We start from the raw sequence: 15,900 nt of genomic DNA on the forward strand, positions 1-15,900 counted from the left end.
AAGGCTGCAAAATACAGTACATACAGAATGATTCCATTCATGTGCAATCATACATAAGTCGATACATAATACATTTTCTCTATGGGAAATTATACATAGAGGTCTGAAAGGCCATTGACCAAAAATACCTTGACTTTTAGATACTGGAATTTACTCTCTTTTATACTTTATAAATTTTGGGTTTTCTATGAGCTTTTCACTGTTATAAGCAGTTAAAACTTTAAAAAGAAAAAGAATGCTAGAATGTTCCAGGCAAAGGTGAGGAATTTATCATTCTAGAAACTTTTCTTAAGCCTGCAAATAGCAAAGGATGGTGGTTGATGCAACATAAGATGTTATTTTTTCCAGTTTTATTGAGATGTAGTTGACATATAATATTGTGTAAGTTTAAGGTATACAATGTATTTATTTGATAATTTACATACTGCAAAATGATTACCACCATAGCTTTGCTCATATCTCCATCTTGTCACAATTACCTTTTTTTTTTGTGGTGAGAACACTGAAGATCTACTAGTTTCAAGTATAGGATTGGACCTTGAGGGCACTATGCTAAGCAAAATAAATCAGAGAAAAACAAACACTGGATCACTTGTATGTAAAATCTAAAAAAGTCAACTTCATAGAAACAAACACTGGAATAGTGGTTACAAAGGGCTGGTTATCAGGCTGAGGGATATTTTGGTCAAAGAGTATAAACTTCTAGTTACAAGATGACATTCTAGGGATCTAATGTACACCATGTTAATTATCATTAATAAAATGTGATTCTTACATTAGAGTTTTATGAATTCTTTCTATGGCTTCTTCAAGTTCTTCCTTCTGATCAGGAACAAACCGATATTCTGACACATATCCTGCAGTATGCTTATATGGGTCATAATCTCCAAGTTCAGCTAAAAAAGAAAAAATATATAAATTTTTCTTAGGGAAAAATTCCCCCAAAATACAGGAATACAAGTATTCCTGTCTTGCTTAAACAGTTTGTTCAAATGCCTAATATTAATAAATTCACATATATGTAATTTTAGTAAAAAAACAACTGATGAGCATATATGAATGGTATAAACGAAACTTATCTTAAAAACATAAGTTCTTTATTTTTGCTTCTGAAAGACTATAATTCATTTTCATTTCAATTATTCTTATCAGTATATATGAAAAAAGGTGTTGAAAACAGAATTTAAAGTACCGATATTGGAAATACTAGAAGTGAAAAACAACCATGGCCCCAATATATCCTTTCAGACAATGATACCAAGAAATAGAGCATGTGATTCAGAATGTATTTGCCCCAAATAATGGTCATAAAAATATAATACAGTGTTGCACATAGCCCCAGAAAGCTCACTATATTATGCTTATCAAAAATTCTCCTCCCTACATTAATCCACATTCCAAGCCCAACGAAGTTCATATTATTCCTTAGATACTTTTTCTAGGCTATTTCTGATCTGCAAATGCCACAAAGGCAAGAAACAGGCTGCCTCATTGCCCCCAGCCTCAGCTTCAGTGTCCAAAATGAAATGCAACCTGGAAATGCCCCTCACAGCTGCCACATTGCTGCCAAGAGCTCAACTGCAATGAGTGCCAAACGAGGGCCACACTCTGAACAGCGATGGCACCTGTTCACTTGGAGTCTTCACAACAGCTGCCTGGAAGCAGTGTGACCGCTGAGACAGAACAGCTCCGGGGCATCAGTGAACTCGGGTGGCATGTGGAATAGAACAGATTTTTCAGGCCCTCCACTTAAACAAGAATCAATGCAATTCCTATGACTAAAACTGCATGGGACCTACTACAAGGAATATGTAATTGGCTTCATGGTTATGTCTTCTGAGGTGACACTGATTAAAAATTGAATTCTGACTAAATTCAATTTTCTTCAGCAACATATTCTGATAAGAAAAATGTTAGTATATAAACTTGCTTAAAAAGAAAAATTCAAAATTCTTTTCAAAATATCTTAAGTGGCCCTGACCAGAGTAGCTCAGTCAGTTGAGTGTCATCCCACAAAGCAAAAGGTTGCTGGTTCAATTCCCAGTCAGGGCACATGCCTAGGGTGTGGGTTTGGTTCCTAGTCCTGGCAAGTACAAGAGGCAACCGACTGATGTTTCCCTCTCTCATTGATTTTCTCTCTCCCTCTCTCTCCCTCCTTTCCCCTCTCTCTAAAAACAAAAAAATAAACAATATATATCTGAAGCAAATTTATTGCAGTGGAACCTACACTGGATGGCATATGCTCCCAGCTGAGCAGCAGTGTTGACAGGGCAGGGCAGGCGGCCCTGAAGGACATCTTGCTTCACCTGCAAGAAAAACTGGTATCTACAAGAGAAATGGAAAAGGAGATTAACGATAATGTTACACTACTCAGACCTGGAATTTCAAAGCCTGAGAATCAAGGTAACAGCCAACCATCTCTAATGAAAATAAAGTGCCTTCTGCTTTGTTTTTGTTCTAAGGAAGCTGTTGAGTAAACAGACTATCTGAGGACACTACAGACGTAATACAAGGTAGTGGCTACAAAGGGACGGCTCTCAAATTAGATGGGCTGGGTTGCATCCCAGCTCCAGTACTCCATAGCCTGTGGCTTTGGTCGGCTGCTTGACCTAACAGCCAGTCTCCTCATTTGTAAAACTTGGGACAGTGAAGTAGCTACACCTCATGAGGCTGATGTAGAGGTTACATCCAAGCTATTCTTAACACTGTAATGACATGCTCATAATGGGAGGAACAAATCACAAGGACTCAACCTAGATGATGTCTAGCTACAGGGTCTAAAATCATACATACAGAATAAAAGGTCATCAATCCTCCCACTTATTAAGACCCTGCCCATTATCTGCAGCTTTGATCACTCCATTTGCCTAAAGAAAACCTGCTATAATAACAGTGCTACCCACTGTTCTAAACACTGTGAATATAGTAACTGATTACAGGTATTTTACATACAATAACTTATGTAAGACTTTAAAATGAAGTCAGTTCTATCATCACCTCCATTTTGCAGATAAAGAAACTAACAGACACAAAGAGATGAAGTAACTTGTCCAAGATCTCATAACAGTTAAGTAGCAGAGCCAGAACTGGATTCGAGGAAATCTGACCCTAGATCTCTCTTAAGGAGGGTGCTGAGCAATTTTGGCTAGCTTCCCATCCTCCACCGACACCCTCCCCTAACCCTGCCACTTTCAGGCTTTCTGTCAGTGGTGTGAAACCAGAGGTTTATGAACCAATACAATGAATCATCAACACACACCCCAATTTCTCAATCTCTCAATCTCTCTCTCTCTCTCTCTCTCTCTCTCTCTCTCTCTCTCTCTCTGTCTCTCTCTCTCTCTGTCTCTCTCTCTTTCCCCCTTTCTCTCTTTTTCTCTCTCTCTCTCCCTCCCTCCCCCATCCTCCCCCGTCCCTCCTTCTCTCATTCCTTCTCTCTCTTTGACACACACTTCAGGCTGTCTTTTGTGATTTATATTTCTCTGTCATTGGGGAAAAGGCAGACAAAAACAAAGAAAATGAATTATAAAAAGCAGCTTTGATAAATTTCTCTTCTCCAAATGCTCACAACCAAGGCCCTTAGTAAGGATATCCAAATGCTAGATGTTACTCTTATCATTTCTAGAAATCTGATATCAACTTTGAGTGTGCCCACAGGCTTAAGAGAAAAATCTGCGTAGCAGCCTGTGTTTTCCCACTGCCTAGTTCGGTAAATGGCACCACAGCTCTCCAGGCACCCAAGTAAGAGAAACCTGGGAGCAAACCCCAGGCGCCCACATTCTATCTCTAAATCTGCTGTTCTGGGAATCCATACACTTCGCTTCAGTACCCACTGGATTTCTAAAAGCTTCATTGCTCTGCCACCTTCCAAATGACCTTCCCAGGAGGTGAACAGGATCATGTCACTCTCTTGGTTAAAACAATCAAACAAAAAAACAACCTTTAAAAATCTTCAGGATAAAGTTCAAGATCTTTAAGATAACTTTTAAGACTTGCTTACTTCTTAAGCCAAGCCTTCTGTAATAACCACTGACTGCCCATCACCACCACTTCCTAACTCCAATTCCCAGTTACAGCCCTACTTAATGACTTCCCACTCCCTGAATGCCTGCATACTAATCCACTTCGTTTTAATAATCGCTGCTCCTCTTGAAGAGAAGGAAAGTGATATTAGCAGAAATTAAATGCAAAAGCTTATAAACTAAAGAGACATTTCACTAGAACTACTGCTGCTTGCTGGAAACTTGTGTTTAGCTACATTCTCTTTCTCTACTGTTAACTTGGAATTTCTCCTGAAGTGCTTTTATTTTTTTTAAGGAAATGGGTCACAGATGCTTATTTGTCTTGCTCTATTAAGACTTCTATAACATCTGACTGAACAGTCAAATCCCTTGCCAAATACAGAAATTGAGGGACCAAATCCCTTAAGACTTTGCTTCAAAGAGAAGGAGAAAGAGAAACAGTGAGATGAAAAACAAAGAGATGAAACAAAGAAAGAAAGACAAACATACAAAAGACAGAAACACAACCCATTGTTAATTCTATTTTCACTACATAGGGCTCAGCACACAGTAGCTACTCAATAAAGAACTTGCCTTGATGGATGGCTATATGAATGAACAAAAAGACAGATGGATGGAAATGAAAAAAAAACTGAACATTCTTTGCTGTCTCTGAGAAATACATAAGGAAAAAGAAAAAAAGGACATCTTAAACTTCTCTAGACGGCATGCCTTTTAAAGATACCAGAAGTCTTCAAGTCATTGCATAAAAAATCCACTGAAATCAAAGAAGACAAGTAAACTATTTTTAATTAGGAACTCGGTTAATCTTTATGATAGTAAGCATTATATTATTTTTATATAAAACAAATTTATGATATAGTAATATCATAAATTACATGCTAAAGAAACACTTTATCATGATCCCATTTTTAATTAACTGTATATAGATTATTTTGTCCATTTTATGGGACTTAGGGTACAACGAAATATTTTATTTAGATTACATATTTAGATTTGCTGGATCTTTCTATGTCATTCTGATTAAGACTATGAATAGATGCTTGAGTCACTGTTTATCTCTGGTTGTAATTAGGGTGAATCTACAATCTAGTTTACCTAGGAGAGTTCTAGTTTGTGTCTATTACTCATGCCTAATTATTAATAACTCTCCTAGTCATTCTCCAAAGTGTCAGGGTTTGGACAATATATTATATTGTGACCCTAGTTATATTGTACCGCTATTGGAGAAAAAAATACTGATCAAAAATGATTTACTTAATAAGGAAGCTTTTCAGAACACATTCTTGTGCAGAGCAGAGCTTCATAAAGCAACTACTGATTATCTTTTTATGTGAATTAATATATTGGTGTATATGCACTGCCTTCCAAGCTACAGCTCTGGGGAGAAGTGCTCTGTCTTCCCTCCTTTCCACACTTATCACAACACTGCAACCATTACAACACAGGCCAAGGGCTTGAAATATTGGCCTCACAGTTTTCCATGTATCTGCTGTTCAATGCAAAGAGCTGAACTGACACCAAGGATTTATAAGCTGTCGTGGGCCATTAACAGTTTAGCAAGTAACAGAGACAAGAAGAATGGGCAAAGATTTGTTTAGAGAAGGGGCAGAGGGTTCTCCTGAAAGACAGCCAGCAGGCTCACACCGGAACAGTCTGAGGTGCACCTTCCAATGACTTGAAACCTCAGTGAGGAAACTGAAAGATGTGAAGACAAGGCAAAGTCTGACTTCTGGTGCCAGTTGAACATGACCCTGAAGGAGAGGACGACTTCCTACACAAAAGGCAGGACTGTGCTCTACACCCCACAGAGAGGGAGCACAGCATGCCACAGCAGCCTGATCATGTTGGATAAGCTTAAATGTGAGGGACAGAGGGAAATGTTATTTAATAATAACATAATATTAAATACTGTGGAGGAAATGGCATGTATAGCTTACAAAGAAACATAGAGAAAGCATCCACTACTTTTTGAGAAAGAGACAAAGAAGATGTGGAGTAACACTTTTGTCTCAGAGGTTTAAAACTGATTATTAAAATACAGGAACAAATAGCAATAGTATCACCTTAACATTTGTACAGTCCATTTAAATTCACACATTTCTTTCGCATCCATACTGGAAAGTGAGCCTCACTTCAGCTCTGATGAATTGAGGACCACTATCTTCACTCAGAGACAGGGACTCTGGGAGTGGAAGTGGAACTAAAGGTCACTTAGCTAGCAAAGAAGCTAAAACAAGCTAATCTTCACAATATGAAGAATATGGACTACCAAAGTAATAATAATTGATACACTTAATATCAATCCCTGGAAAATACTATAAAATATTACAAAACAAACTAAAAAACAAGCACCTGCTTTTAGAAGCTAAAAAGTACTCAGTGTGAACAAGTCATTTTGGAACTAACATTATTTTTTTTTTTGTATAGAGTTGTTAGATCCTTAGAAGTTCAAGAAAGTTTCAATGGTGTCACAGGTAGCATTATCAGCAAAGGAATGCACAGTCTCTCTGTCCTCTCTTTCTCCACGGAATGAAACCCTATCTTTCTTTGGTCACTTCTGAATCTCCTTGGTACTCAGTGCACTGAAACATGATGCTTCGAGTAGTTACTAGATGAAGGGCAGGTCAGTAAGTGAATTCTGTCTTTTCACACAAATTCAAGAATGCAGGCTAAAGAGGGCAATGGTAGGATAATTCATAGTTAAATGAACAATTACATCCAAAAAGTTCTAATTAATGGATTGATATTAACCTGAAAGACCTACCTCATGGCTCCAAGTTGGTCTTTTCCTTCCTAGTTTTGTAATCAATAATTTGAAAATGTAATTATTATTGTTTCCATTTTAGCTAACCCATACCATACACTGAACACTTAACATGATTGCATTATAAGTATTTTGCATGTATTGTCTTATATTCCTCTCAACACCTTTTTGAAGGAATACTTTAATTCCACTCCACAGATGAGAAAACAGACTTTAAAAAGGCTAGGTAATCTTCTCAAGATTACACAACTAGTGAGTAGCAAAGCAAGGATGCAAATTCAGCCTGTCTGACTCCAAAGCCCATCTTCTTAACCTCCTAGTGTACTGTGCTCATCAAATCTGCAGGGGATTCAGAGCTATGAGTGACATGGAATACATGAAAGGCTGTCATAATATTTTGAGTCAGAACTGAAAATAAATTTAACAAATAATCATGAGGACACAAATTATTTAAAGGACTGACAATGAGAAGAGAGATTAGATTTATTCTGCATAGACCTAGAAAGAAAACCTAGTACTGATGACAGAAGTTACAGGCATCTATTTCTTACTGAATTTCCAATTGCTTTGTGAGGCAGTAAGGTTTCCTGTCTTAAAATGCTTACAAAGAAGCTGGCTGACATGTCAGAAAGGTTCTATAAGGGTGGAAGTTAGGATATATGACCTAGAGTCACCCAACCTTGTTTATATCAGAACACATTTTAAAGCACAAAACAGGTACTCCAAGTTGATATGATTCTTTCACTTAGCTTTCTCATGGTCTGGAACCTTATTTTCCTGTATATCCCATTTAGCTGTAGGTTCCCCCCCCCCCAAATACAACATCCTTCTGGACTACTATATCTAGTATAATTATATATGTACTTGAGAAAATTCAATGCAGCATTATCTAAAATTTTCAAAAAGGAAACAAACTGGAGAACCAACCACTGTGCATGGTTAAATAAATTGTGGAATACTATGCAGGAGTAAAACAAACGGGATCAATAGTGAAAGCGGTCTGTACAATATAATGACAAAAAAAACCCTGAAGAATAGGTGTAAGCATGTTAACCACAGTATTATTTTTCATATCAAAAAATTATAAACAACCTAAAAGCCAATACAGAGAAGGTCAGAAATTTTTCTAAAGAATTGAAGCAAGGTAAATAAATGTTCAACTTGAAAATGCTGGCCTAAGTAGACTTACCCTTTAACAGCATATATTGGAGGATTTTTGTGTTTTGCTTTCAGTTTTTATTTTTGCCAAAATTATCTTGTATAATTGACTCCTTTTTTAAGGTCCATTATGTCTATCAATTAAGTTAACATATTCATGCTAATCATTGACTTTCTCTTCAGGACATACTAAGTGCATAGTGATATCACATTAAATTCACATTTAATTTACCTGAATTCAACTATATATTTTTCAGCAATAAAAATAAATTCATATAGATCATGGTCATTACTTGTAAGCTAATTATGTCATCTGGTTCTTAATTATATGATTTGGTCTAATGCTTGAGGAAAAACAGGTGGGACTGAATTATTTATGGGTTTGTACATAACATAAATCCATGTATTCTGTTAATGAGTTAGAAAATTTCTGGTCATCATTAATATTGGGTGAACAGATACAAAGCAATACATTACAAAACACTGCTTTTTCCTCCCCCTTACTTTTAACATCTTATCTTTTGGAACCTAACCCTCATTTAAGATGTAACTCCTCTGAACAAACGCAATCAACTACAGTTGACCCTTGAACAATGCAGAGATTAGTGATGCTGACACCCTGTGAAAATCCATATATAACTTTTGACTCCCTCAAAACTTAACTGTTGCTCTGGCTGGTGTGGATCAGTGGACTGTGCATTGGCCTGTGAACCAAAGGATCACCGGTTCGATTCCCAGTCAGGGCGCATGCCTGGGTTGCGGGCTGGGTTCCCAGTTGGGGGCATGCGAGAGGCAACCAATCAGTGTTTCTCTCCCTCTCTTTCTCCCTCCCTTCCCCTCTCTCTAAGAATAAATAAAATAAAAATCTTTAAACAAATTTAAAAAAAAAACTTAACCGTTAATAGCCTCCTGTTGACTGGAAGCCTTACCAATAACTTAAACAGTCAATTAACATATGTTTTACATGTTATATGTGTTATACCATATTCTTACAATAAAATAGGCTAGAGAAAAGTTAATGTTATTAAGAAAGACATAAGGAAGAAAAATACTTTTATAGTATTTATTGAAAAAAAAAAATCCAAGGGAGGAGGAGGGTATAAAGGAACTAAACAGTAACAGAAAAAAATACAATAAAAAAAATTTTTTTAAATGAAAGCATATAAATTATGCTGGGAAAAAAAGAAAGAAAGAAAAATATCCACATACAAGTGGACCTGTGCAGTTCCAACCAGTGTTGTTCAAGGGTCAGCTGTATAAGAGCTTCAAATACATTATTCTACTGAATGTTTACAAAAAACCTTATAAGACAGGTACATCTCCAATTTCACGGTTGAAGAAACTGAGGCACAGAGACAGTACTGACAACCTCAAAATGAATGAGTTCTCTTGTATTTTCATAAAATGTTGTTCCCTTCCAATTCCCTAATGAGTTACAGATATAAATGTGTTTTTATAACACTTGGATGCAGTTTCCCCATAAGCCCATGACTCAGAAATCCTTCTTGACTGCAGAGACTACTCATGAAACTAATGTAAATACACTCTGCAACATCTACCCCACACAATGGCCCTTCTCCCACAAAAGTGTGCTTGAGGAAGGCCTGCATGGACAGCCTGCTCTTCAAAAGCTCGGCTAACAAGGTGATGAGAGGAAATGTGCACACAGACATCTGCACAGTTCTTAAAAAGAGGCCTAATTATAGCACTTCAGAGCACAACAGAAAACATCCAATTAGCCTTCTCTCTTCACTCCTCTGTGCACAGTCCAGAATCAAGACAAAACAAAGTCTAAGGGAAAACACAAAAAAAAGGAATAGGAACAAAACCACAGGCTGCCTTAGTTATCAAAAATATGACTTAAATTTTTTTGAATAACAAATTAGATTTCACTTGAGCCAGTGGTGAGGGTTTACTAGAAAAGCTGACCACTCAGAGTAAAGTTAGGAAAAACACTTTTGTTTTTGCTTCCATGTGCAGTGGGCTCCCAAGTTGAGTAAGTGAATATGTAACACTATTGTCCACTCTTTATAAGCCACTTTCAAATGTTGGCATGAACTATTTTAACAGTAGAACCAATACCAATAGAAAATTCTACCTTAACTGAAATAAAACATCTGATGAAAAACATGAAGTAATACATTATAAAATACTAAAACCAATTTTTTATTTCCTACAGAGATAAATGAAACCCCCAGACAGCAGACATTTAAGCTACACTAATTAAAGAGAAGTACTGGCTCTTCAAATTTATATTTACACATACAAACTGAACATCAAAATATCTTCCTTTACACAGTTCAAATGACTACTTTTATATGGCTACAAAGGCTGAATGCATCCTTCACAATAAAGATATAGAAATATCCCATCACAGCAGATGTAAAATCTGTCATCATGTCACCTGGGTTCATGCCACTGTTCAAACACATCTATCATCAGACATTGCTCTGTCTCATGCAATCCTGGTTTAAATTAAACTCTCACACTAGATGTGTTACAAAATACAGGTAGACATACATCCAAATGGTTGACCCCATTTGTCTGAAATAAAGCCTTTTGTATATGCCATACATGTATTGTTCAAAAGCAAAGTCAATACTTTACCTGGTTATTTCTTCTTTAAGCTTACATGGATCTTCAGCATAGAATTTAATACCAAAATACAAAGTATATGGAGGTCCAGCTAAAATAGGAAATAGAAATTAATTTAATTTCACATTATAAATCCATCAAAGTAGTAGTATTATACTTACCAGAAATTTCTGCAAGCCATTTACTAAATAAGGAGTTAGTATCAAAAACATATGAGGAACTCATATAATTCAATAGCAAAAAAAAAAAAGAACTCAGTTTAAAAATGGACAAAGGACCTAAATAGACATTTTCTAAATAAAACATAGCAATAGCCAACAGATACATGAAAAGATGCTCAACTTCAGTAATCACCATGGAAATGCAAATCAAAACCATGAGATATTACCTCACACGTATAAGAAGAACAATTATTAAAAAGACAAATGTTGACGACAAACAACTATCAACAACTGAATCTAAAAAATAAAAACAAAATCCAACTAAGCAAACCAGAATAGGAACAGAATCATAGGTATGGGGATCATTTGGAGGGTTATCAGCTGGGAGGGGGGAGAAATGGGAAAATGGTGCAGGAATTAAGAAGCATAATTGGTTAGTACAAAATAGACAGAGGGAAGTTAAGAATAATATAGGAAAGGGTGAAAACAAAGAACTTATATGCACGACCCATGGACATGAACTAAGGGGAATGGGATTGCTAGAGAGGGGGGTACTGGGCAAAGGGGCAAAGGGAAAAATAATTGGGACTACTGTAACAATATAATCAATAAAATATACTTTAAAAAGGCAAATGTTGCTGGGAATGTTTTTAAAATGTACAAAAAGTGTTAATAAAATACAAAAGTATTGGTGAGAATATAAATCGGTGTAGTCATTATAAAAGAGTATGGCAGTTGCTAAAAAATTTAAAATGGAGCTACCAAATGATCCAGCAGTCCCACTACTGGGTATTTATCCAAGGGAAATAAAATCAGGATCTCAAAGATATCTGCACTGTCATGTTCATTGCAGCATTAGTCACAATAGCTAAGATATGTAAGCAACTGAAGTGTCCATCAATGAAAAAACAGATAAATAAAATGGGGTATGTACATACACACACAATGGGATATTATTCAGCCATAAAAAAATAATAATAAAGAAACCTCCAATTTGAGTCAACATAAATGAACCTTGAGAATTAGGCGAGGTGAAATAAGTCAGACACAAAAAAACCAATGCTGCCTAACCTCACTTACATGCGGAATCTAAAACACAGTTATACACAATATAAAATAATATTCAATGTGAACTGTAATTGAAAATAAAATTTAAAAAATAATTTAAAAATAAAATAAAATAGACACATATATATGCAGAAAGAATTGGTCTGGCCAAAAGGTTTGTTTAGTTTTTTCCATACAATGGCTCCAGTAGTGCTTAGTGGTCTTTAACTTCATTTGAAACAACTTTGTTAGATTGTGTTGTGACAGATGTCATATCAGCATGCGTTTAAAAAGCTTAGCAAAATTGGAAAATTTTTGTGCCACCATTGTAATATTGAAAATGGAAGAAGATAGACATTTTTGGTATATTATGCTTTATTTATTATGGTTTTTTTCAAGAAAGGTAAAAATGCAACTGAAAAACAAACAAACAAAAAAAGACTTGTGCAGTGTATGGAGAAGGTGCTGTGCCTGTACATGTGTGTCAGAAGTGGTTTGCAAGGTTTCTTGGTACTACTGACATTTTGGCCAAATACTTCTTTATTGAGGGGCTGTCTTACGCACTGGAAGATGTTTAGCAGCACCCCTGGCCTCTACCCACTAGAGGCCAATAGCAGGAGGTAGCCGACATACTCAAAATATCCAAATCAATAAAGTTATTGGTGAAAATGAAAAATGTGCCTTTTATTTTACAGAAAAAGCTAAACAGAGTTTTTGGCCAACCAAATAAAGTGGTGGTTGCCAGGGGCCAGGTGAGGGAGAAATGAGAAGATGTTGGTCAGGTACAAAGATTCGCTTATGCCAGAAGAATAAGTTCTGGGAATCTAATGTACAGCATGGTGATGATAGTTAATGATAAGTGTACTGTATATTGGAAACATGCTAAAAGGATAAAACATAAATTCTCTCACACACTCACACACACGCACACACATTAACACCACAGAGGTGATAAGTTATTTAGCTTGATTGTGTTGATCCTTTCACACTGTGTACATATATCAAAGCATCATATACAATTTTGACACATCATAGCTATCTCAATAAAGTTGTTTAAAAATTATACTCACCAAGAATTTCTAAAGACACAAGAAAACTTAAAATGAAAAAACTAGGGTCAGAAATCTATAAAGTAGGCCCTGGCTGGTTTGGCTCAGTGAGTTGAGCACCAGCCTGCCAATACCACTTTGATTCCCGGACAGGGCACACGCCTGGGGTGCCGGCTGGGTCCCCAGTTGAGGGCAACTGATCAATGTTTCTCAACCTTTCTCCTTCCCTCCCCCTCTCTCTAAAAAATAAATAAAATTTAAAGAAAAGAATTCTGTAAAGTAGGACTTCAACTATGAAGGCATCTATGTATATGTATACAAGGGGGGACCCCCCCCCGAAAAAATGAAATTTATTTATAAAAAATTGTCTTTATTCTTACATGTTTAAACTTCAGTCACCTTCAAAATAGTCTCCATTTCATGCAATACATTTATCTAGACACTTTTCCACTGCTCAAAACAGTTTTTGAAGTTAAATTTTTGATGCTTTTTAGTGCTTCTGCCATGATTTGTTTCACCTCTTCCACATCAGCAAAACATTTCCCTTTAAGGACTTTTTCCATACAGGTAAACAAAAAAAAAAAGTTGCTAGTAGCAAGATTGAGGGACTAGGGAGCATGGGACATGGGGATCATGCTGGTTTTGGTAAAAAACTGCTGAACACTCAGTGCGATGTGGACAGGTGCACTCGTAAATCATTCATCATGAAATGGGCAAAAGTGCCGAGTCTTCAAAAAAATTCACTGAAGCCAAAGAGCCTCTCACAACAACACCAGCTGGTACACTGATACAGATGGGTTCCTAGAACACTCACCAATTGGGAGAAGCCTGTACTACCAGGGGCCTGCCCTCCAGAAGATAATTTTGGGTTTTGAGGGGTCTCCCCTCCTATGTATATGTATGGTTTATGTGTTTATTAATCATATAGGACCAAAAAACATCAGAATGTTGCCAGGTCTTATCTCTGGTTAGTGAAGTTATGCACAATTTTTATTAATTTATAATTTTTCACATTTTCTACAACATACATGTATTTTCTTCAAAATGAAGATTATTTGTAAACAAAATAAATGGTTTTAAAAACCATCCACCTATAACAATTGCAAAAGATTCCAAAAAAAACAAAAAACATCTGCAAGAAGCTCAAACAACTGAAATGCTCTGCAAAAGGTGAACCATTTAAATCAACGAAAGGATATATATAGTACTACGCAACTGTTTAAATGGGCAGAGGGAGAGTAGGGAAAGATCCCCAATCTATATTTCTGACTACAGAAATATGAACCTTTTGTGAAAAATAGTTATCTGTTAAAATATTTCCCCTAAAATACATAAGAAATTACTAACAGTGGAAAACTTTGGGGAGTGGGACTAGAAACCCCCAGCTTTATTGGGTCAAATTGACAAATTAAGTTGTAAGGTATTTAAAGAGTGCAAGGCAATGATTTGATATATGTATACACACCCATCCTTTCACACATTAATCTTTTTTATTCTACTCACAGCAAAATTGATTATGTTAGAAATATCTTACCATGTATATCTTAACTTTTCAGAAAAAAAATTATCAGTGAGACTATGTGGATTAGGGTCACTATATGTCTTATTGTTAAACTTTTCTGAATCTAAGAATGTATCCTTACATATTTAAAAGAAATTTCTCATCTCAGTCATTTACCACACACATAAGAACTATGTGCACAAATACCAAATATATATGAAAACAAAGCCTGAAAATGTACCTATGTGTGCAAATATAAAATTACTAACATTCATATTGTGAAAGAGGACACAAGCCTCTTGGGCATCAACCACATTTTATTAGGCTTTTACTAGAAATATTTTTATTTCAGAGAGCATGAACCTAACTTGCACTGTTTGCAAAACTGCATACTTCTGTGCAGAGTGTTAACTAGATCTTATATTAAAACTGTTTTAAAAAGTATTTGCTACCTGGTGCACCAAATGGTGATCACAGTTTTTAATTTTTTCTTCAACAAAAGTCTCCCACACAAATAAAAAAGAAAAGATATAAAGTATGCACCTCAGTAAAAATACTTCCACCTACCCATGTGATTCCCTAGTCTTACATACTGTGTAATAAACGTAAACTTACCCATAGTCTTTCTGTTTCTATTTTTAGCTGAGTAAATGAAGTAAAAAAATTTAGAAATTGCAGGAAGGAAATTAAATGGAACAAAAGGTAATAAATCCATAATGCCTTTATAATATACAAACTATGTCATTATTTACTATTAATTATTAAGACCTACACATGCTATGTTTGTAGAACCCCAAAGCCCTGTTCCTGGTATACAGAAGACTCCCTTCTTCTATACCCTCCTAAACAGGCACTCCTTATGCTACAGCTCCTTTAAAAACTGAATTCTAGCCCTGGCTGGGGAGGCTCAGTGGACTGAGCGCCAGCCTGCAAACCAAAAGGTCAAGGGTTCGATTCCCAGTCAGGGGACATGCCTGGGTTGCAGGCCAGGTCTCCCGTTGGAGGCATGCAAAGGGCAACCAACTGATGAGAGGCAACGATCTAGATGTATCGCTTGCTCATTGATGTTTCTCTCTCTTTTTCTCCCTCTCTTCCCCTCTCTCTAACAATAAGTAAATAAATACAACACTTAAAAACTAAATTCTAAAAGAAACTTAGTTGTATTTTTTTTACCATGAGAGTTGATTCTCTATGTTCGATTTCTACGTTTAATCACTATGTTTCTGACAAACATACCCACCCCCTCCCTGAACAAAGATGTCAGGGAGGCACAGACTATTAAATATTCAGAAGAGCCAGGAAGTCCACCCTTTGCTGATCCACCTTTGTCAATCAAGCCCTGTGTTACTGAGCAGATGGGGCGGCCTGTGCCCGCAGGCCACTGGGGCTGGCATCGGGGGACAGGAAAAGCACAGATGCTGCTGAGACGATGCACAAAGGAAGAAGGCCTTGTCCAGAGTCCAGAGTTGCTTTTATCCCCTGGAACGTGACAGATTACATCCTATTGGCCAACCCCAGCCACTTCGGACAAGTTTGGAGATGAGCAGTTATGCAGAAGTTTGGGAAAATGTACAACCAAAAACAGTTGGTTTTGGCTCGTTTT

The 15,900-nt window shown here is 36.5% G+C and overlaps 1 protein-coding gene across 4 annotated transcripts in view; it reads right to left on the reverse strand.

The window, feature by feature from the left end:
• EPB41L4A (erythrocyte membrane protein band 4.1 like 4A) overlaps positions 1-15,900 on the reverse strand; it is a 241,028-nt gene that overhangs the window by 103,056 nt on the left and 122,072 nt on the right. For all 4 annotated transcript variants that reach the window (XM_090276562.1, XM_090276561.1, XM_090276563.1 and 1 more), the window contains 3 exons: positions 10,552-10,630; positions 2,228-2,325; positions 776-896 (listed from right to left, as the gene is read on the reverse strand). In XM_090276562.1, the coding sequence (XP_090132688.1) occupies positions 776-896; positions 2,228-2,325; positions 10,552-10,630 (298 nt within the window). The remainder of the gene's footprint in view (positions 1-775; positions 897-2,227; positions 2,326-10,551; positions 10,631-15,900) is intronic.

Source organism: Furipterus horrens, unplaced genomic scaffold (assembly GCF_987537825.1).
Source record: "Furipterus horrens unplaced genomic scaffold, mFurHor1.1.pri manual_scaffold_5, whole genome shotgun sequence".
Taxonomy (NCBI): Eukaryota; Metazoa; Chordata; class Mammalia; order Chiroptera; family Furipteridae; genus Furipterus; species Furipterus horrens.